This window comes from Gigantopelta aegis, chromosome 4 (genome assembly GCF_016097555.1).
Source record: "Gigantopelta aegis isolate Gae_Host chromosome 4, Gae_host_genome, whole genome shotgun sequence".
NCBI classification, from domain to species: Eukaryota; Metazoa; Mollusca; class Gastropoda; order Neomphalida; family Peltospiridae; genus Gigantopelta; species Gigantopelta aegis.
In genome coordinates, this window is record NC_054702.1 from 45,110,714 (window position 1) to 45,134,406 (window position 23,693).

Sequence of the window (23,693 nt, forward strand, 5' to 3'; positions counted from 1 at the left end):
CATTCATTCAATCCAACTTATTTTCGTGCTTATTGAGGTTCAAGCACGCTGTCCTGGGAACACACCTCAGCTATATGGGCTGTCTGTCCGGAGCAGTAAGTTAGTGGTTAGTTATTAGTGAGAGAGAAGAGGGTGTAGTGGCCTTACACCTACCCATTGAGTCATTAAAACTCGTTCTGGGCGGGAGCCTGTCCCTACCAGCCTTATGTCCGATGTGTTAAACACGACACCACCGAGGCCGGTTCTGTATACCAGTACACTTTTCTTTTCTTTTTTTATTGGTTGTTTTTCCTCATTTGTGAGCCGTTGTTTTTCCTCATTTGTGAGCCGTAACCTACGATGATACATAGCCTTCCCCCCAAATGTGGGGTAGCCGCTTGTGAGTTGGTCTCGATCAAATCTATGGGATTGAGCGAGACTACCTGTTTTATTTGTAATCTCGCGAGAATAAACGTGAACAGCAACTGAGCAACATGGAGTCAAATTTTGTTGTCAAGTGAAGCTTTCGTAAAATATTTCATATCTCACCTGTCATTTTCTGTTTGAGGCAATATGGATACACATGAATAGATATTTCCTAAAAAGAGAGCTGATGTCTTAGCAATGCGGAAGGTTATGAGGTGATAATCACCTTCGAGTTAGGATGGATACAACTCCGCCTTCGTTAGCAGAAGATTTGGCTGAACTTCTAGCAGAGAAAACTATTTTAAAAGCTCTCAAGGTAGCTCCAGATATGTGTCTTAGTCCTTTTTCGCCTTTGTTTATTTTACCTATTGTTACAATGTTAAATAAAATGTAGATGTCAGTAGCCCCGAGTAGGAACATTTTAGTTATAATACATTTTGATGTTTTGAGTAGGCCTAACGTCGTAAGGAGTGTCGAGGCAATAATAACAACAAATAATTGTAATATTTTAATACTAATTTAAAGGTGTGTGATGTTTCATTTATGTCATAAACATAGCTTAATTGAAAACTATTTTAAAAAACCCAAATGTTTATTAAACAATACAAATGGTTTATTCATCATGTTTTCCATTAGTTCATAAAAATAAACTCGAATGTAAATGCACATTGAGTTTATAGTGCCGGCAACATTTTTCATTAGCTAATACAGAGCCCTTTTGCTCGGAACGGAATTGTGGTCGAAATAGCGATTGACACCACCTTTTCCCACCCTAATCGTGTAGTGTGATCTTTTTCGGGCATATGCAGACTAAGAAATACTTAATTTGAAACGATCTTCACTTTGAATTAAAGGAAAAAGGACCGACTGTATGACTTGGGTTTAAAACGCGCGGTGCATTATGGTAGGAAAATGAAACTCGGAACAATCTTGTATGTGGAAAAGGATCGGTGAAGTCATTTCTCGTTCCATAATGAATAAAACAAAAACCATAAAACTAAAAATTAATTAAAGTTAATAAAATAACTTAAAAAGTAAAAATAAATTAAAGTTAATAAAATAAAATAAAAGAACATTTATTAATTAATAGAAATGAAATAAAAATTAATTAAAGTTAATAAAATAAAATAAAATAAAATAAATGAGATTAAAGTAAAGTAAAATAACATTTATTAATTAATAGAACACACACACACACACACACGTGTGGGGGTGGGGGTGGCAATGAAACATATTTCTCTCTTGTTTGCCAGTACGTAAAAACGTTACTGTTGCTCCTTGCTCGCCACGAGGAGGCCAGAGAGTTGAACAAGATATACCAAATTTGATGTGTGCCTTGTTCAGGATTTTACATAGGTCAAACAGAAAAGATTACTCCTTAAAAGGTTCGAGCTGCGCTGTCCAAACAGCGGTTACGTCAATATAGTTAATACACATGCCGATTTCAGTGACTGACACTTAGTACTTATGTTTTAGTTATTTTTAGAGAAACTTTTTTTTTTGTTAAAAAAAATAATAATACTGTAAATCATGAAATTAATGCGAGCAAGTAATTAATGCGAAAAATGCGGCGAAGACATCGACGCAATAATAACTTGACGCATTTTGTTTAGTCTCATTCCCAATACAAAAAATGTGCAGGATTTTACTATAATACTTCTAAATAAAATAAAACTTTTATAATATAAAGATGAAACAAAATACAAAAACAATTTTAAGTTTTGTGAATACTTCAAGAATCTTTCTTTCGTTTCGATGTTGCCATTCTATTTTCACTTTCCTGGAATATCATAGTGGTTATATAATACAGTGATGTTCCAAATGTTTTGTTTTTAAAAAGTTCATTTTGCGATGTGAGTATTTTTCAAATTTTCTTACACTTCTGGATTACTGTATACATTTAAACTGTTTTGAACATTTGTAAAATTATCATCAACAAATTTTATTACTAAATATATTCCTTTAAAAATGAAACAGTAGAAAATTATATAACCGCAACCAACAATCCTTGCATATTTCTTCAAACCATTTGGCTCGACTCTATACATGGGATTTTAAGTTAGACTGGTCGCAAGTTGTCACTGTTGCAATATATCGCATTTGTTGACGTCTATTCCTGTGCTGCGCATCAAGTGTATAAAATTAGTCTAAAACATTTGTTAGAATAATACGTCTGCGTTCGCGTGAAATATTGTTCCCTGCAATAGCGACCCGTTTACCTTTTATTCCTACTGGTGGATTAATTAGAAGCAATCACCACACAAAAGTGCGAGGCATACTCTTAACAATAAGGTGTAGTTATACTAATTACACTACTTTAAGTAATTAGGGCTTCCTGGTCGACCTACCATGCGATTAGCTTCAGATTTTGTAGTAGCTGTCAAAACAACTACTGACTTCTTTTAACATGAAAGATGAAGCCCAAACAATATAATAAGAACACAACTGTGTTTTTTATGTGATGTGGACTTTTGCCCGACGCATTAATAAAAATACGCATTTGTGTTCACTCATGTACGGACGCAATAATATCATGACGCATTAATTTCATGATTTACAGTAATAATAATAAAAAATAAAAAAATAAAAAATATATATACATGTGTATATATATATATATATATATATATATATATATATATATATATAATGTATGTATGTAGCTATTTCGACCACAATTCCGTTCCGAGCAAAATTGCTCGGAACGGCTCTGTATTTGCTAATGGAAAATGTCGCCGGCACTATAAACTCAATGTGCATTTACATTCGAGTTTATTTTTATGAACTAGTTTTCCATGTAATAAAAGTTTACAAAATGCAAGTAATTTTCTGCACCTCAGGACTACAGGTAATTCTTTTGATACCACTTCTACTTTTATACAATATGACATGAACTTAGGATGCTACTTAGAAGCAAGATCTTTGTAATCGATGCCATTCATTATTTATTCTCATCTTACAACACATAAATTTATATCATTAAAATTGTAAAGTTGGTTTCACATTCTGACATGAATTTACCAAAGTGTCAATGATGACAACAAAATAATAATTTTTAAATGCACTCCACCGGCCCTGACTTTTTTTCTTCTTTTTTCTTCTAACAACAATTGGGGTGAAAATGTACCCATGTACTGATGTACATGTAGTGACGTCATTGAAACTTAAAACAGTGTTGGTGTGACATCAAAACATGTTTAACAGGTGACTATTTGTTTTCTTTGCAAATGGAAGCGCAACGTTAATTATCGGACTTTGTCAGTGGCTGTCATCAGAAAACTTGGACCCTGATTTCTAGTTACCAAGAAAATTAAATTGTTAAAGTTTAAGTGACAGACCCTAGATTTTAAACATTAGTAAACATTAAACATAGTACAGCATGTTTCACTATGCGAGTCATTTTGATAATTGAAATAGGACATTATAATATACCTTTTATTGTTTATATTACCCATTTCTGTACATTTAAAGTGGTTTTAGTCACCCTTGTGTTTAAAATACCCAAAAAAATGCATATTTTTAAAAATGCACATACCTCTGAAAAGTAATGGTTATTGAAACTAGCTCAACGTCACAGACTCTTGAAACTGGGGTCTGCAACTTTAATGGGCCTTTAAATTAGTGGTCAGTATTTTTAAGCAAAATTTGTTTTCCAAAATAAATTTTGATCCTTGATAAAAATTTCCATAAAATTGACAATGTTGGAAGACTTTTAATGAAAACTTGCTTTTTAAATTTTTTGGATAAAAGATTAATGCATCTGACTGAAGAAAGTATTAAAAATAAAAAAAATACATTGTAGTACCATTTGTGTAAAGTAGATACAGTAAGATATGTTATGTTGTTGAAGACAAGGCAAAAAGAATGGTATTAATGTACAGAGTTCGCACATATCATGGAAAACTTGGAAAGTCATAGAATTTGAAATATAAAAATCCAGGTCTATATTAAATTTACTAAAGTATGCGTTTTCTTTCCCAAACAGACCGTAGAAGAACTTGATCAGCTTACTGTAGATGAAAAACTTAATGACATCGAGAGAGCAGTCTATCTGTTAAGGTTAGTCATGTGTTTGTAGAAAAATAGTGCATTTCTTATTAATAATATTTTTAGCAGAAACATATAGCAGATGAGCAACTTATTGTACCACAAACACTAACAATGCATTGAACATACAGCTATTAATATTCTAAGTAAGTTAAGTACAGCTAGTGTATATTAATGGATTACTATCTACATTGGCTATTTATTTTGGTACCAGTTTGTACATGTATACTAGTCTAGTGTTGGGAATTGGTTGGAATTTTAAAGTTGATCATCTAAGAAGGATTTGAAGTGTTAGGATTACAGGGCACAATATTTCACGAGAACCGTTGTTCTGTTCGCTTGTTGTTTACGCAACTTTTAAATCACGAGAACTGCCAGTCGGTTATGTGGTGAACAATTACATATTAAAATTGAAAGTACCATATATCATTAATGGAAGTGAAAATCAGTTCGTTTCTAAATACATTTGAACCACCAATGTAACACAGAACCGTGGTTCAAATGTTTTAAGATTAGATAGGCCTAATCGATTACGGGAATTATATTTACATAACCGAACAATCGGTTACCTAAGTAAAACTCACGTGAACTGACTTCCAGTTACCTAAGATTTTGAAATATTTTCCAATGGATTATAAATGCACATATTGTCATGTTCACATGGGTAGAGTAGGACTACATTTTGCTGCTTTTACCTTTAATAGAATCATTATCAGTTTTCTTTAAAAGTACATACCATGAATATGGAAACCAACCCAAACGACAGTTCATTTGTACATCGGTTCCATCATCTAAACTGAAGAAACGATGACAGTTTACATTTTAACAACAATCAGTTACAGATTTTTATAATCAATCATCACATCATTAGAGCTCAAGCAGTTCATTAAAAAAAACATTATAATTGATCATTGGGCCTGTGCCAAGTGTAATTTTCATGTCAGGCAAGTAATTATGTTAACTGCATATGCCTGATGACAAGTGACTAATGTAACACCAAAAACCTATTTTCATTTTGTTACAAATTTCGGTAAATCCTTTGGAAAGAGTTCCAATCGTTAGAGCATTTACATGTAGCTCTAAGGAGAACTAACCCTAACCCTAAATGTTCGAACGATCAGAACTCTTGTTAATGTGTTAACACACCAAAATGGAAATTGTGTTGAAAAGTTCGATAACAACTTAGAGCTATTCCCTTTTTACTATTGATTGAAATCGGTAATTTCCACCACTGAACGTTCGATTGAATTCATACAAGTAATTGTTTTGATGATCTTCAGTCTTGGAAATAGCATCCAATATGCTTTAACATCTTATATAAAAATGAAGTATACATTCCTTGTGTGTGCAGTTAAAGTGTTTAATAGTTCCAAGCATATGGTATATGAGGTGGGATATAGTTTAAAATTGTCAAATTAAAATTAAATTAGACGTTAACACGGTTCTGGAATCTGCTGTTTGCAAATGCTACTAATGAGTTTATAATTTCCGAATTCACTTGAACAAAGTGCTCATAAATATGAACTGTATTCTTATAACAATTATAACATATTTTGGTTTAGATGTAATAAACCTTGTAGCAGAACATACTTTACAAATGTAAATCTATATTTGTATAAAATGAATGATTAAAGTGGTTAGATTTCATTAGCCCTACGTAATAATCGTATAAAGTTAGATTTCATTAGCCCTAGGCCGTAATTGTGATGGTGCGATGCCCTCTAAGCAGTAAAGGATACATGATTATATTAATGAATTTGTTTTCTTCTTTATTGTTTTTAGCAAATTAATTATGTTCTGTAAATTAAAAATACACGGCTACAATTGATGTACGACAACCCACCACCACCACCACCCATTGTAAGAACCAACGTGATAAACAACGACATATTTTAGTCACAGCAGCCATTATGTTTATTTAAACGTGTGCAGCATACATGCACTTAAAATTAACTAAATTGAAAATTTCTTTGTGAATTCTGGAAGTGAAGGAAAACGAAAAGCATGTTGTGATTCTCAAAGTGACTGTACTGCAATTAATATTAAACAAAAGAACAAAAGTTTATTAAATCAACAAATGGACACTATTTAAAACAAAGTTTAAATCAACAAATGGACACTATTTAGAACAAAGTTTAAATCAACAAATGGACACTATTTCAAACAAAGTTTAAATAAAAAAATGGAGAAGACAGACAAAAGTACAATAAATAGTGGATACTACTGAACATTTAGTACTTCCTTGTGTCGAGTTGGGCATTATATAATGAGGGTGTCGGGTTCGCTAGCTATTATCAAACATCATTTTATGATCAAGTTGTTGCATATTAAAAGAATAAAGTCATCTGTTTTAATCAGTAACAATAAATACAACATCAACCACATTATAATAACAGTTAGTTATTGTTTATTTATTAAAGCTATTGTTTACAGAATTAATTTATAACATTATTACACAATAACACATAGCAGATGGCAACAAACTTGTGATAATCCCTTGTGATAGTCCATTTGTTTTTTCTTTTACAGGTCCCTGTAGTTTACAGTGTGTGTGTAGAATGTATTATTTATATTCTGTTCATGTGCAGTTAATTACACATGGGTGGTAGACCATGACAGTCATTCATGCGTTTGCACAATAAAGTATTCTCTTGTTGTGTGTATTTGCTCATGGCTCCATTTTAAAAAATGCTTGCTTGGTTTTCTTCAATAAACATGCATGAATGAATGAATGAATGTTTAATGACACCCCAGCACAAAAAATACATCAGCTATTGGGTGTCAAACTATGGTAATGCAAACAAATAAAGTGATGATCAACATCAATATAGAAATTCAAGATTTAAACAAAAACACAGTGTAAAGAACCATGCAAAAACACAAATATCACAGATAGATACAGACTTTTACTCAATTTATTTGTGCTGTATTAGCCATTCTCAAAGAGAATGTTATACCCCTGTACCATGGTGAGGTAACATGCATGTACAAATAGCTTCACAATAAACATGTTAAACACTAAATAGCTGTAGTTTAAAAAGTTAACACATACATGTGAAAAATGTTTCAACAAAGTTTACATGATGATATTTAAATTGTGTCTGAAAGAAATTGTCATGTCAGTTACAATTAGATTGGACTGTATTTGTTCGTTTTATCAAGTGAGTTTTCATATCCAGAAATGATCTGTTATGGCAATTTTTTTAGGTTTTGTGATATCACAGCCCTCAGCCTTTACTTTTTTATTTTACTTTTTTTTAAATTGGGGGGGGGGGGGATTTAGCTCAGTCGTTTGAGTGCTCGTCTGAGGTGCTTGCATCACAGGATTGAAACACATCAGTGGATTTATTTAGCTGATTGGGTTTTTCTCGTTCCAACCAGTGTACCACAACTGGTCAAAGACTGTGGTATACATGTGCTATGATATCTGTGGGAAGTGCTTATAAAAGATCCCTTGCTACTAATAGAACAATGTAGCAGGTTTCCTCTCTAAGACTGTCAGTTACGAAACATTTGACATCCAATAGCCGATGATTAATTAATTAACGTGCTCTATAATGGTGTCATTAAACAAAGCAAACTTTATTTCATATTTTGGAGCCCGCTGACTCCTACCTACGCATTTGAAGTTTTTATGACCGGTGAGCTCTTGCCTTGTACTCACACAGAGAGGGAAAGTGCTTAGTGTCACTGCACTTACCTTTTAGTTTTATCATTTTGCTCAAATATTTCTTGATATGATGCTTATTTTTTAGATGTGTGGAACTGCTCTTACTTTAGATTTCTTGCCTGAAATTATTATTAAGAGATCAACAATGGATTGCTCTCATTTTCTAATGTCAAGGTTTAACCTACATTTTTAGGAGCCACATATAGTCCACATTGAGTTGGACTTACAGTGTGGCACATGTTCAGGCACCTGTTTATTAGAAATATTATCAATGCATTGTATTTGATATGTCAGTATTAATTACATGCTATTCAGGCTGTAGATTAATTTAGCAAGATTCCATTCTTCCGCAAATCCCAGAATTTGGGTTGGAAGTATAATATGAGATGGAATCCCAATATTTACATCAGTTTCACAATTCTAGTAGAATCCAAAAAAATTAATTCCCAAATTACTGATACTAAATACATGTAAATATTAAAACTTTAAGAATGCAGAACTGGGCACATGCTTATAAAACATTTAGAGTCCAGACTCGATCTCTAATGATGTCACATGCATACAATTTGCATGGCGTTGTCATGACATTAGTGTCTCAGACTCTATTAGAGTCTCGAGTCTAGACTCTAAACGTTTTATAAGCACCTGGGCTGGTCACCTTTAGGCATATTTATTAATTGTGGTATTACACCCATATCAAATATTGGTGTTTATTCATATATATGTACCTGTACGCGTATTAGCAAACCCATGTGATTGTCTAGATTACTAGGAATAATAAAACAAATTCATATGGTTTTTAATTGTGTTGGGATTATATGTATTTCCATATGTTTATAGATTGTTCCATATTGCATTGATTAAATGTGGTCTTGTTTTGGTTCATGTATTTACGAGGTTAATCCCTTCTAGGTTTTGTTGACACCAACTATTTATGATTCATGCATAGCTGGTGCCGTGCTATATATCAAGGGATTGCAATAATTATTTTCTTCTCAGTTTGCTTCATTTGCTGTGAAATGTTACGCCCACAATGTATGTCCTGTGTACAGTCGGACTGAACAACATGTGCCTATTGTACTAATGCTGGGATAAAGAGGGACAATGGGTTTCATCAAGCATGCAATCACTTGAGCTAATTGGCTTCTGGATTATATGTAAAATAACTATGAAGTCATGCAGGTCAGGTTAAACGGCTTCATTATGACTGACAAAAACCTGTTAAATATCGTCTGCACTGGTAACTGGTTTCATATGGTGCCATTATTAATGAGGTGCTTAAATGTTAAATAAAGTATGGGAAATATGCCCAATGCATTGTGTAATGACTTCCAGCGTGGTGTGTCAGTGCTGTGATGTTTGTCAAATGCTCTGCAGTGGTCAGAGTTGTATTTTTCGGAAGAGGGGTATGGGTTACAAATGTGGAGTCCTTGTGATCAATGCATTACAAATTACAGAGTATACATTCTGGAGAAGCTAGGTTAATTATGCAGATTGCTTGAATGGCTTTCATGTACATATAGTATAGAAATCAAACATAAACAGCTATTTTTAGCGTTTGATACTGATACGACACATTTTCCCTGGTAAATAAATATGTACATTCTAAAAGTTTGACATACTGAATAAATTATGTGGATATTAATATCAGTCTTGTCTCAAAAGTGTGTGTGTGTGTGTGTGTTGCTGTGTTGTTGCTGTGTGTGTCACTGTGTGTGTACCCTGTACTTACATATGCATGTTTGAGTGTGCAAATTATAGCATACCTTTTAAAATTATTTTAACTTTGTATCCACATTTTCAGATCATTGTTTTTAAGGAAAATTTGCGTTTGCTATTTTATTGGTATATACTTGTATATATAGGTACTATGTAGAATAAAGGAACTGACATGTTGGGCAGTGTTCTCGCTGCTCCATTTAAGCATTTGTGCTACAGCATTGTATTATGTGAGCCTCTGGCGAGCATAATACATTATTTTTATTCCTAATATATGATATTGACGATACTGAAATACACGAGGGTAATAATCTCTTTATCATATAATCTCAAGCTTAATACAACATGTTTTTGTAAACTGTACACACAACTTTAATTCCAGTCCACCATTACTAGATATTCAAATGGCGTAAGAATATGTGGCGCGGTGTATTTTTGAATGGAAATGACGTCAAACTCAAATGACGCCATTTTGGATGTCCTTACATCAAAACAAACTAGGGCTTAACGTTTTTTGTTTTCTGAACGCTGGACAGCTTTCATTGTCAAATTGCCATTGAAATGTTTTTATTCGATGACTATGAATGCATACGTCAATTATGGAGTGTCACCCAAGTACGTTTGCTTAAATGTCAATAAACCTAGTGCCGTGACCTCAATTAATTTACATCTAATTTGCAAAGTTATCAAATTCTTAAAGTATGTGATATGAAAAATATCACATACTTTGATTGCACTGAAAATGTAAGATATATGATAAATACAAGTACATGTATAGTATTACTGTTTTAAATTCTTACTTAGCTTTAATGAAATGTTTTTGAAATCAAACCAAAAATTCCAAAGTTTTTGTAAAACGACTCTCACATTCCCAAAAACAAAGCCATGGGCTTCAAGTCAAATTGAGAAATAAAACCATGACTTTAATTTTATCGTTTCGGCAATCTCAGACTGAAAAAACACTTATTTGGCACCAAAATTTGTCACGTGATCAAAACATCTTTTGTGTCCACTGACTATCGTCTGATATTTTGATCTCAATTCCAGATTTAATTGGTCACAACTGATGATTTTTACTTACTGTCAAAATTTGTTTATTCAGCAATTCCTAATAAAATATTAGAAACTCAAAATCATTTATTTTGGGCACCAAATAATATATACACTGCCTTTACAAAAACAGTGAAGTCCGTGGAGGTATTGGCCTTCTTCTGTGGCTGGGTGGAAGGGCTGTGTGACCTAGACAAGGCCCTGGAGGTGGACGGACTGCTCGACTGAGAGGTCCGCCTTGGAGACTGAGGCGACTTCTCCCCTGCTTGCTGAGGCGGTGGACTGGGACTGCATAGCTTAGAACTCAATGGCATCATCTTAGCCCTTTGTCTTTGCCCCTGGTGGCCTTGTTCTTGCCAGCCATCCTGAAGTTAATAGATATAAGTTGACATGGACTGTAGAGACGTAGTGAAAGCAACTGACGACAGTGTTTGAATGTCGCAGCTTTTACACACACTGCGCAAATGCAGTACGAACGTTTTTTTTGAGGGGGGCTACGCCGTCCGCACATTGGGTGTCGGCACGCTGTGGGGGCACAGTGAACAAACTACTAGACACCACCGTGGTGAGCGCGCAGTCGCATCACCACTAGATGCACTCTGTGGGAAGGCTTGTGTTTGTAGAAACGCCACAATCTCCCTAAGGATGACGTGACATCTCCATCTTACATAATAATTTGCAACGATGCACCATGGCTTGTAATCCCTGAGACATTTTACACTGTCGGCACATGCAAGCACTCCGTGGAATCTCATGGTAGAGTGTTACAAGGCTTTAAGACTTTGATCGGATCAGTAAAACCGTACAATATCTCCACTTCATACTATGCACATGTACATAAACAGTAGTCAGCTTGTACATCTTACCAACTGATTTTTTGTACCGGATATTGAGGGGCTTGTGGAGTTTGATAGTGTAAAATAAGTTTGTTTTAACGACACCACCAGAGCATCCATTGGTTTTATTAATCATTGGCTATTGTGATTGTCAGGACATTTGGTAATTTTGACATATAATGTTAGAGACTTGTGGGGTTTGATAGTGAAACCTGCTTGGGGTTTGATTTTCCATTAGAAGCAGCTTGTAATCCAGGCTTGTGGGGTTTGATAGTGTAAAATGCACATGTACATATATAGTGATTTTAGCAGCTTGTAATCCAGGCTTGTGGGGTTTGATAGTGTAAAATGCACCAGCAGACTTGTGGGGTTTGATAGTGTAAAATGCACATGTACATATATAGTGATTTTAGCAGCTTGTAATCCAGGCTTGTGGGGTTTGATAGTGTAAAATGCACATGTACATATATAGTGTAGCAGCTTGTAATCCAGGCTTGTGGGGTTTGATAGTGTAAAATGCACATGTACATATATAGTGATTTTAGCAGCTTGTAATCCAGGCTTGTGGGGTTTGATAGTGTAAAATGCACATGTACATATATAGTGATTTTAGCAGCTTGTAATCCAGGCTTGTGGGGTTTGATAGTGTACAATGCACATGTACATATATAGTGATTTTAGCAGCTTGTAATCCAGGCTTGTGGGGTTTGATAGTGTAAAATGCACATGTACATATATAGTGATTTTAGCAGCTTGTAATCCAGGCTTGTGGGGTTTGATAGTGTAAAATGCACATGTACATATATAGTGATTTTAGCAGCTTGTAATCCAGGCGCCTACATAATATGATAGTGTAAAATGCACATGTACATATATAGTGATTTTAGCAGCTTGTAATCCAGGCTTGTGGGGTTTGATAGTGTAAAATGCACATGTACATATATAGTGATTTTAGCAGCTTGTAATCCAGGCTTGTGGGGTTTGATAGTGTACAAACATTGTCATTTCTGTTATGATGCCAGCAGTGTTTTTCTTGTAACTGTTGTAAAATTTCTTAGAGCAGCTTGTAAAATTGTTCCAAATTGGATCATTGAAGCAGAAGTGTACAAACATTGTCAATTGTTTATCACTATTCTTTCTTTTTTCCGCACTATTATTTATTTTCTTCTGTCTGGTAGTTTTTCCAATTAAGCCAGTGTACCCAAGCACAACTACTGGTACTTGTGGAGCGAAACAACAATATATACTGAGAGGCATAAATAACGCAATGGGTATTTCACTGAATAATCTCTTATAGAAATGTCAAATCACATATATTAAGTCTGCAGACAAATAGTGAAAGAGGATTTTGTTCAAATCAGAGAATTTTTTTTAATAAAATGAGTTTTCAGCAAAAAGCATAACTGGTGTGTTTATTACAACAATACAGCATTGCATATGAAAATCGTTTGGCATGTGCATTGCCTGGTCTCGTCTTTCTATAAAAGCAACCATTTTTTGTTTTCTGTCTTTTTTGTTAATATGCCATGGTAAGTAATGTTAAAAAATTGCTGTTTTATTACCAAAAAAACCTTTTTTTTCCTTCTTTTTTTTAAACACATTTTTTTTTTTTTTAATCCCGATTTGAACAATATCTACTTTCAGTTTAATTTGTTACCAGTATGTCATTTGTTTGCATGCCTAATACTGATGACATAATATTTCTATTAAAAATTTAAAATATCAGTGAAATACCCATTTAGTCTGGTCCCATTTCTCAGAAAGATGCTTATTTATCGATGTGCGAGCATTTCTTTAGGATTATATCCCACATACTTTTCTAACTTAATTTGGGTATGCTGAATCTGAAAAACTATGTTGGCCATCTCAAAAATTACGTTTTGAGGGTCAAAATGACCAAAACAAATTGATCATCTACGGAAATAGGATTGTATCGAAAATACATTGTAGCCAAGTATAATAATACACCAAAACACGTACCACAGCGTAACAAACACCAGTGTAGTTGCTAAAACTTCAATTAAATTATTAACATAATGTATTCTGAGAAAGGGCATTTGTCTTTTCTAATTATAATAATGTACGTGAGACTTAATTTATAGTACCAAAGATTAGAGCAACGAAAGATGGAGGACACCTGCGAAATTTAAGAAATAAAATAAAAATAATTGTATAGAAGTAGTTGGTATTGAGTTAATATTATTAATATAAACCATATCTTTATTATATTAGAACATTTTAAGCGAAGAACGCAGATAACTCGTCTCCGTTTAAGAAAAATTCTGTGTTTTCATAGGGTTTGTTCAACAAGTGCTCGGGCTGTTCAGTGCAGCTGTTTTGGCTTTTGCGTTGTAAATTGTTCAACAGGTAAATGTTAAAGTAACAAGATAAGTGTGTTTTAAATTCATCAAACAATAATCTTATAGTAGAGCTTTATTAAAATATATTTGTTGTTTTTCTTGGTGTGTAACCTTTTAGGATGTGAGGGTGAAGAATAGGTGGGGTTAAGTTAGTTGCTACGGTCCTTTTTTTTTCTTTTTTTTTTTAATTATCCACTATTGACATCGTGTACACTTTTCTTTCGATTAATATTATTTTTAATCTGAGTACGGAGTCCAGCAACAGTCTGAAACGACGTCACCAGGACAGCTCAGATATGTGTATTATTTGTCAAGAGACTAAAGCTGATGTCCTTGAAAGAAAAAAAGTTCGAAGTATTAATACTCTCAAAGAGCACGCTCGAATCAGAAAGAGTTTCAGAAATGTATCAAATTATGATGCAATAGATCGAATTGAGAAGCTCGAACCAGGAGTTAGTATTATGTGTCACAGGAAATGCTACTCTCTATTCACACACCGGAAATATATACGAACACTAGAATCAAAGTTTAAAAAAGAAACCAAGCGTTTGAGAAGCAATGTTCCCGTTTCAACATCACCTGCATCATCACTTCCATCCGGGCCAGAATGCACTGTAGGGCCATCACCATACTCTTCGAGGAAATCGACGAAGCCTGTCAACTGGGATTTGTATATGTTCTGCCAACACAGTACCATGGGTAAACTATTTAACGTCGCAACATTTCAAGTTACTGATAGGATTTTACATGATGCTAAATTTGACAACAAAATGCGTGTGCGACTATCAAGTGTAAATGATCTGATTGCAGTTGAAGGAAAATACCATAAAAAATGTATAAACACATTTCAGTATGGAGCACAAAAATGCAAATCAGAAAGAAAAAGTACTGATCTTGCAATGATATTTCTGACCCGAGAACTGGAGTATGCAGCAACACAATCACAAATCCTGCAACTATCTGATGTATGGCATCGGTACACTATACTTGTGGAAGCAACATCTTCTGTAATACCATCTTCATACTTGTCTAGAAAATCATCATTCAAAGAAACCTTACAGAATAAACTTCATTATCACTTTCAGTTTGTCAGTCCTCTACACAGAGAAAATCCTGAAAGGGAGGTGCTTCTTGTACCACATGCTTGTGTTCATAACATAATTGGTAATGTTCATCATGAAAGGAAATATGATTAAGACGAAGAGCTAACGATGCCAAAATATGAATCAATGGACAGTAATTTCATTTCCTTGGTACATGTAGCTCTCAAAATGCGAAAAGATTTGCTTTCAAAGAAAGGACATGCAGGCCTCAATATCGGCGAAGATGATGCGATACACTGTGTACCAGAGAGTCTTTATATGTTTCTGAACTTGCTGTATGGAGGTCAGCAACTACTAAATGTAGATGCTGAATGTGATTATGATGAACCTGTGTGATAAACAATCCAAAATACTAAGCATTGCTCAGGACATTGTTTACGGTGTGAGTGATGGTAAAAAATGGACACCGAAACATTGGGCTTGCTTGCACTTTGCACCAAGTAACCAGATCAAAACAGTTAGTAAATCTGTTTCACAGTGCTGGACACACATTGAGTTACAAGGACACATTGAAACTTGACACAGCACTGACAGAAAAAACACTAGAATCGATGGATCCAATGACTGGATACTTTGCACCAGCTAATCTATCCAAAAATACGTTTACACACTTCACAGCAGATAACATTGATATCAGTAATTCTACTCTAGATGGGTTGAACACGTTCCATGCCACACAAGTAGCTGCATGGCAGCGAGGACAAGATCATTGTTTGAAATTGGATGAAATCTCCATTACTGGGAGAGAAACTTTTAAAGTTCCAGACTTAATAGATAAAATAATACCTGCTGGTATCATCGAAGGCAAAACAACACCCATTTTTCCTAACATTGTAGACGAAAATGTGTTTCTGTCTACTGAATCTAAAACAGATTCCGCAAGACATGCTAGAGCCACTGATCTGGCTTTTCACTTCATTTGAAGTGACAAAGATTGCCCTCCATCTTGGTCAGCTTTCAATCAGTCAATCAGTACAGCTGATCCCGTATTAACTAACGTCGGGTATATGCCCATTATTCAAGCTCCAGCTCATGATATTGACACACTGAACACTGTTGTGCAGAGGTGTATGCATGTGTCTGAGAAGTTAAACAAAAATATACAGTCATTACTGTTGATCAGGCACTATACTTCAAACTTATGGATTTGAACTGGGGAAGTACCTGAATACAAAGAACCTAATACCAAGAATGGGAGGGTTACACATCACAATGAACTATTTGAAAGTTATTGGTGATCACATGAAAGGGTCGGGTTTACATGAAATATGGGTAGAATCTGATCTGCTTGGTCCTGTAGCCGCTGATCAAGTATTGACAGGGAAAAACTAAATTCACGAAGACGCATCGTCCTGTAAGGAGAAGAATTGAAAACAGAGAAGTACCATTGCCACAGAACTGGCTAATTTTTTTTAGCTTTAACAGAAAACAAATCTGATTTAGCAAACTTCCTCTCAGAAGAGTTGATCAGACTTTCACCCAAGGACAAAACAGTTGTAGTTGGTGGTGGTTTCACCGATGAATGTAAAGTGGTGACAAATAACAACGATTTGGATGTAGACCAATTAAAGGCTCAACATGAGGAAGCCGATACCCGAATAGTGCTTCACGCAATACACTGTTCGAAGACATCCAACTGCAATACTATTGTGATATCGGCAAGAGACACAGATGTCCTGTTGCTTCTACTTTTTCATTTGCCAAACATCAAAGCTATAATTTGGATGATTGCTGGAACAGGACAAAAGCCAAAGAATATTCTGGTAAACACAGTATTGCAAACAAACCTCACATCACCAGAATGTCGTCACAATTTGCTTGCTTTTCATGCTCTGACAGGAAGTGATACCATTTCATATTTCTATGGGATTTCAAAGAAATCTGCATTCAAAGTGTTTAAAGAGAATGCTGTTTTGTTAGAAGGACTCAGGAAGGGGGTGCTTACTGAACACACAGAAAAATGTATGATCAGACTCTTGACACCGTTGACAAAGCACGAACAGTTCTGTTTGGGAAATTGAAAGGCCCCGAACATATGCCACCCACAAATGATGCCTGTGTGTTTCATATAACACGAGCTCACTACCAAGCAATGGTATGGATGCAAGCTCACAAGCCCATTCCAGATCTCCCAACACCTTTATCAATGGGATGGACTCTTGTAGATGACCAACTTAAGCCTGTTCTAATGAAAAATGATCCAATTCCTCAAGCTTGTCTTGAGATGATTTTCTGTCAATGTCACACAGGATGCAGAACATTGAAATGCAAATGTAAGAAAGCACGATTGCCCTGTACAGATCTCTGCAGTTGTGACAAAAGTATCATTTCAAGTTGCATGAATGCTTGCCAGTAAAATAAAATGCTGATAGATTTTCCCTTTACTTAGCATTCCGAAGCTGTCTGATTTTTCTTCCTGTTTCAGTTTTTTTTTGCATGTATTATTTGGTCATTGGTGATATATATAGAATGATTCCTCTCATCGTGTTTGCTATAATAAATTTAATGTAAAGTTGTTTATTCATACCCATACAGACCATGTTTTGACAAATTAAATGTCCTCGATATTAACACTTATAAATTGGCGGCCATCTTGGTTTATTATCTCGCATACACAACTATTTTGTTCAGTTTATTTGAGTAGTTAGTATATGTTAACACTGGCTGGTGTATATAACACCAAATAATGCTGTTAATAACACTTTGATGCCAAATTTTATAATTTTTAGTGACCATTTGGTGGCCATTTTGTTTTTGGCCATTTTGACTCATTAAACGTAATTTGTCAGAAGGCCAACATACCTTTTTGGATTCAGCATCCCCAAATTATGCTAAAACTCTATGCTGGCCCAAATCCTAAAAAAAATGCTCACACCTTCCACCTTTTGGGGAAATGGGACCTGACTAATTGCGTTATTTATGCCTCTCAGTATACTAGAGTTGAAAATTATTTATATACACCGTGTAGACCGTGTATATATACATGTATATAGTGTATCTATAGTCCATCATTCTGACTGATCTGTGCTATTTTTAGTGATATTATATCATTCATAGAGCACTGATTGGAAAGGCAAATAGTCTCATGGGGAGAAAGCATCATATAACTTAGCAGAGCTTGAAGATAATTGAGATATAAAATACTGTAGTGTACATTATCTGCTAGTATTTAATATTGTACATTCGAAATATGTTTATATACAGAAAAATATCCTTTCAGTCATGTTTTAATTGCTACAAAAGTCACTCACATAAACAATTGCTGTGGGCAACAAATTCTAAACTTTAAACCCTGATTCAGCTACATGTACTATATCCAGCCAGTGCACCATGACTGATATATCAAAGGCCATGGTATGTGCTATCCTATCTGTGGGATGGTGCATATGAAAGATTGCTAATTACTAAATGGAAAATGTAACAGGTTTCCTCAGTAGACATGCTGTTTGTTTGATATCCAATAGACAATGATTAATAAATCAATGAATTCTAGAGATGTCGTTTTAAAACAAAATAAACTTTAACTTTGCACATTATTTAAAAGTCACTTTTCATGTTATTGACATACACAATTTAATTATAGTGACCAGTATTTTGCTTTATATCATAATTTGTGCCAAGTCTATTTTGAAAATTCATGTTGTCACTGTCTTCAATAATCAAGTAAAAAAAATTAAAAATTGGCCATGACACTTGTTAGAAATAATGTTTTGATTCTAAAATGAAACAATTATATTTTCAAATCAAAAGATTGTACAGCTATAAAGCCATTGACCATAAGCCATAATATAAAATAGGCAAATAATTTCAAAATAAGTAACAGATATACTATAGCTTTACATATTCAGGCTATATGACTAGTTTTTACATAGTAATACAGAGACAAGACCAAGTCTTGTTACACATTACAATGAAATGTTTTATTAGCATGCCTGTGTGTTTGGTAAAGTAAACCGAATGAAGCGATCATAATAAAAAGTTCAAGTTCAGGTCGCCCAGTGTGCAGGCCTTCTGATTTAACATATGCAGGTGGGCTAAAAACAGCCTGCCCAAATCTGCTTTTTAGGGCCTAGACAGAATTTTCAGACTTTTAAAGTTATTTATTTGATATTTCCCATTTTATATTAATTATGTCTTCTTCTACATGTTCAAAGTAGTTATACAGTATTCACTTATAGTTCGTCCCATTCTGCTACAAAAATGTTTTTTATATATAATTTCAGTATAGTTTGACGTAAGAAGAAAAGTAAAAGTGTTTTGGGGGGAAAATAACCAAAAACCCCCACAATTTTAGTGTGCAATTTAGAAAACAATTGGCTCAGAAATAAATAACTTATATTAAATTCAATAGTATAAAAGAGGTGTTCCCTGTGGGAAAGACTTGCTCTTCTGTATCAGTGAGTTCAAGATGGGTACAAAAAGGATGTTTATTTGTAAAATATCACAGGACCTCTTATCAAAGGTAGTTTAAGAATTATACTTCAATATTTCGACATTCTAATTTTAAACAAATATCTATTTCTGTTAATATTTAACAGTTGCGACTGGGTGATGTTCTTCACATGAAGTTTAAAACTGATAATTTTAACATGAGGATTGAAACTGACAATTTTAACATGAGGTATAAAACATTGGTGGTTTTTGTATTTGGAACTGATTAAACCTATAGAAAGTATAAGATAGACTGTTATATTCCTGCTTTGTTCACTCGCCAGTATGTACTTATTTCATTGTCATTTCACCTGGAATATTAATTAATGCTTAGCTAGCACAGATATAACTTTTCTTTTGTGACCCAAATGTGGCAGTATCTGACTTTTGTGTTGTTTACAGCTGAGTATGTTAGACCTTGAAAGACCAGTCATAATTCTTTGTCAGTGGAGAAAATAGCTGTCCTGATCTTTCTTTTGGTTCCATGGTTTGGTTATAAAGAGGTGATAATCTTCTCTGTTAAGTAGTCGTGGTCTTGGATATTTTTATCTGTGACTGTTACTGTGTACAGAGTACCTAGTACGACAGTATAGGCTGAAAGGCAGTCTTAACCTTTATTGCTTTATAGATTAGCATATATACATTTGTATGTGTGTGTGTGTGTGTGTGTGTGTGTATATATATATATATATATATATATATATCTATATCTATATCTATATCTATATATAGATATATTGGACTAACAAATTCCCAATCCGAATGTAAATAATTTTTTTTTTATTACTATATAAAGATTTTTTTTTTTTAAATGATACAGAACACTTGACAAAAAAACCTTCCCTCATCCATAACATTTCATAATGCAAAATAGATAAATTACTTTGAATACATTACAAGTAATGGGTATATGTATAGTATTATTCTTTTACATTTTTACTTTAAGTTTTTAAAATGAACTTAAAAATTCAATTTTTTTTGTAAAATGACGCTACAATTCCCAAAGTTCAAGCCATGGGTGTCAAGTCAAATTTTTGAAATAAAACCCTAATATATATATTTCAGAATTTTGCTTAGTTTGTTGTATTTGTTTTCATTTTATATGATGATTATGATTACTAAGTACTGTGTACATGATACCTCTATTTCAAGGATTGATTTGAAAACAAAAAAAAAATTTAATGTATAAGTTGTAGATGCATTATTTTCTCTTTGATTGTAAACTATTTGCATCTATTCATGCAGTGTAAACTGCTCAAATAGTCACCTCTATTAAACTGAATTGTAAAAATTTGACATTGAAGTTATCTCCCTTTATTCTACACATCGTAGTTGAGGTAAGTGAAACACTGCAAAACCGGACCCTCTGTAAATCAGAATTCCCTCAAAACCGGACCTTCTGTAAACCAGAATTCCCTCAAACCTGGACCCTCTGTAAACCAGAATTCCCTCAAAACCGGACCGTCTGTAAACCAGAATTCCCTCAAAACCAGACCCTCTGTAAACCAGAATTCCCTCAAAACCGGACCCTCTGTAAGCCAGAATTCCCTCAAAACTGGACTCTGTAAACCAGAATTTCTTCAAAACCAGACCCTCTGTAAACCAGAATTCCCTCTTTTTAAATATTAGTACAGAACATAATTTCTTCAAGCCTGCTAAAACTGGACTTTTTAATTAATCCAATGGATATTTCTGTTACATTCATTGCAGTGTAACGTCATCGTATTGGTCCAGCCGTAGAGAAGTGAGTTTGTTCATTTTGAGATGAACGTAAAATAACCTCATCAGGGAAAGTCCTATCTAATGACATCACTTTGTATTGGTACTTCACCTTATTGAGCGTTATTGTTCAAGAACCAAAAAATAATTTCAAATAAAGTATGAACTTCTAGTGTTATTATTAGTATGGCCCAGTATTGTAAAGTCGAGAGTATTGTAAGTTTGAGACTCGGCAATTTTCATGAAATTCACGAGCACGATTGAGGTTCAGTCGTGGGTTTTGCTAATAAAAACACCAGAAGAGATACCAAGAGGTTACGAACAAGTTTTACACAAATAATGCGATACAAACAGTCTTTTCACTAATCTCTGTTTTCATCCCGGAAACGAAACTCCGCATTATCAAAAATACAGACATAAAACTGACAGATTATTTGAGAGTGGGTTATAATGCCAGACATTCTGCTTTTAATGTACTGCACCAAAGAAAGAGGAGAGGTGATCGATTATTTTGCCCTCAATATAGACCTGTCCAAAAGTCAAAACAATGAACAGTAAAAAACATATTCCATTATTCACAGTTTTACCAATTTTGCTGTCTGTTTTTTTGTCAGTTGGTAAAAAAAAAAAAAAAAAAAAAATTTAAGACAAAAGAAATGTAATAAAATAACTGGACACCATCTGTTTTAGGGGGAGTGTGTTGGGAACATTGTTTATTATATAGGCAGTGTTCAAATTGATTTTATTTCATTTGACATTACTCTAAACATTTATGTACAGTTAAGTGACATTTTTATTGTTGTGAATTTCAAAGTATGGTCGTTCCACTCAAGTCAAACCTTAGGGTCTCGAAATTAAAATACTCAACTGTAAATTTAATTATACAGATTGTCTGTTATTTCTTTTTATGTTCATCTGGGTATATTGTGTATATGAACAAAAACATCTTTGCCGATTCACATAGTTTGCGGATGATTTGTTTTGTTCATATCCTGATGAATGTAAAACAAATAACAGATAATCCTTAATTGTGTGTTCTTTTACATACATCAGAATTGGCTCTATGGCAGACCCAATCGTTATTAAATGTACCTGTATATGGATGGTACATACATACAGTATGCATACTAGTACATACAAATGCAAACAAATGTGTTCACACCTATTAATTTGTACAGAACTTTTTTTTTTTTCTGCACACATATAATACCTACATAGATACACATATGTGAATGGGTGTACTCATTAGTAAATGTGATTGTTTATCTGATTTAAATATCGCTTGCTTGTTTTTATAAAATTTCATGTTATATATTAGTAGTACATATACAGCGAAACCTCTCAAAACCGGACCCTCTGTTAACCGGAATTCGCCCAAAACCGGACATAATTTTTTCATGGTCCTTTTTTAAAAATCAGTACTGAACTTAACCTCTCTAAACCAGATACAATGAAACCCCTCAAAACCGGACATCCATGGGACCAAGGAAAAAGTCTTGTTTTGAGGGGTATGAAGTTTACAGTGGTTTCAGTATTGCGGTAAACCGTTTGTTGGTTGGTATTCTCTGCTGATAGTAACTAATAAAAGTGCAAAAAAAACAGGTACACTTTCGAATTTTCAAATTATTTTAAGTTTATTATCAAGCAATAATTCAACATGGCAGCATTTCGCTGGACGTTCCAACATGACCAAAGTAAATACTGAAATGAAACACTGTTGACAAATTTTTGACCAAGCCAAACAATTTTACTTTATTTTGTTAAATAAACTTTGCAAAGATAAAAAATAAAACAACAACACAAAAAGGGTTTCTACAAAAAAATATCTAGTTGCTTTGCCATTCATTGCAGTAATCATGAGACGTACATGTAGGCTATGAATTGGAGCTCAGTCAAATTCGTAAGTTAATGTAACTTTGTAACAATTGAGCTGAGAATAAAGGGAGTACATGTGTTTCCTCCAGTTATTGAAACATCAAAGCTGTTAATTAATCCATTAATTGGTATTTGTCAACTGCACAACAGTGACACTGCATGGAGCATGCGCGCATGTAATTAGCTCTGCGTATGCAATCACATTATCGGCTGAGTGGGTTTTCAAAGTATAAGGAATGCAGTAATGACTGACATCGGTATGACCATCCAGTTTTCTGAGGTAAAATTTGCATTAAAGGAACACAGTGGGACTGGATAATTTCGTCCAGTGCAGTTTAGAGGGGTTTCTGGTTTAGAGGGATAAATTTTAGTGTTAAAAGATATGCAAATCACAGGATCATGTAAAACGTCTGGTTTTGAGGGAATTCCTGTGTACTGAGGGTCCAGTTTTGAGGGGTTTCATTGTACCTCTAAAAAC

The 23,693-nt window shown here is 34.0% G+C and overlaps 1 protein-coding gene across 4 annotated transcripts in view; it reads left to right on the forward strand.

Annotated features, from left to right (window-relative positions):
* The first annotated feature begins 474 nt into the window (after positions 1–474).
* The window catches only part of LOC121370603 (serine/threonine-protein phosphatase 4 regulatory subunit 4-like), a 115,826-nt gene continuing 92,607 nt past the window's right edge, over positions 475–23,693 (forward strand). For all 4 annotated transcript variants that reach the window (XM_041495945.1, XM_041495946.1, XM_041495947.1 and 1 more), the window contains exons 1-2: positions 475–721; positions 4,391–4,464. In XM_041495945.1, coding sequence (XP_041351879.1) covers positions 644–721; positions 4,391–4,464 — 152 coding nt within the window. In that variant the 5' untranslated portion in view covers positions 475–643. The remainder of the gene's footprint in view (positions 722–4,390; positions 4,465–23,693) is intronic.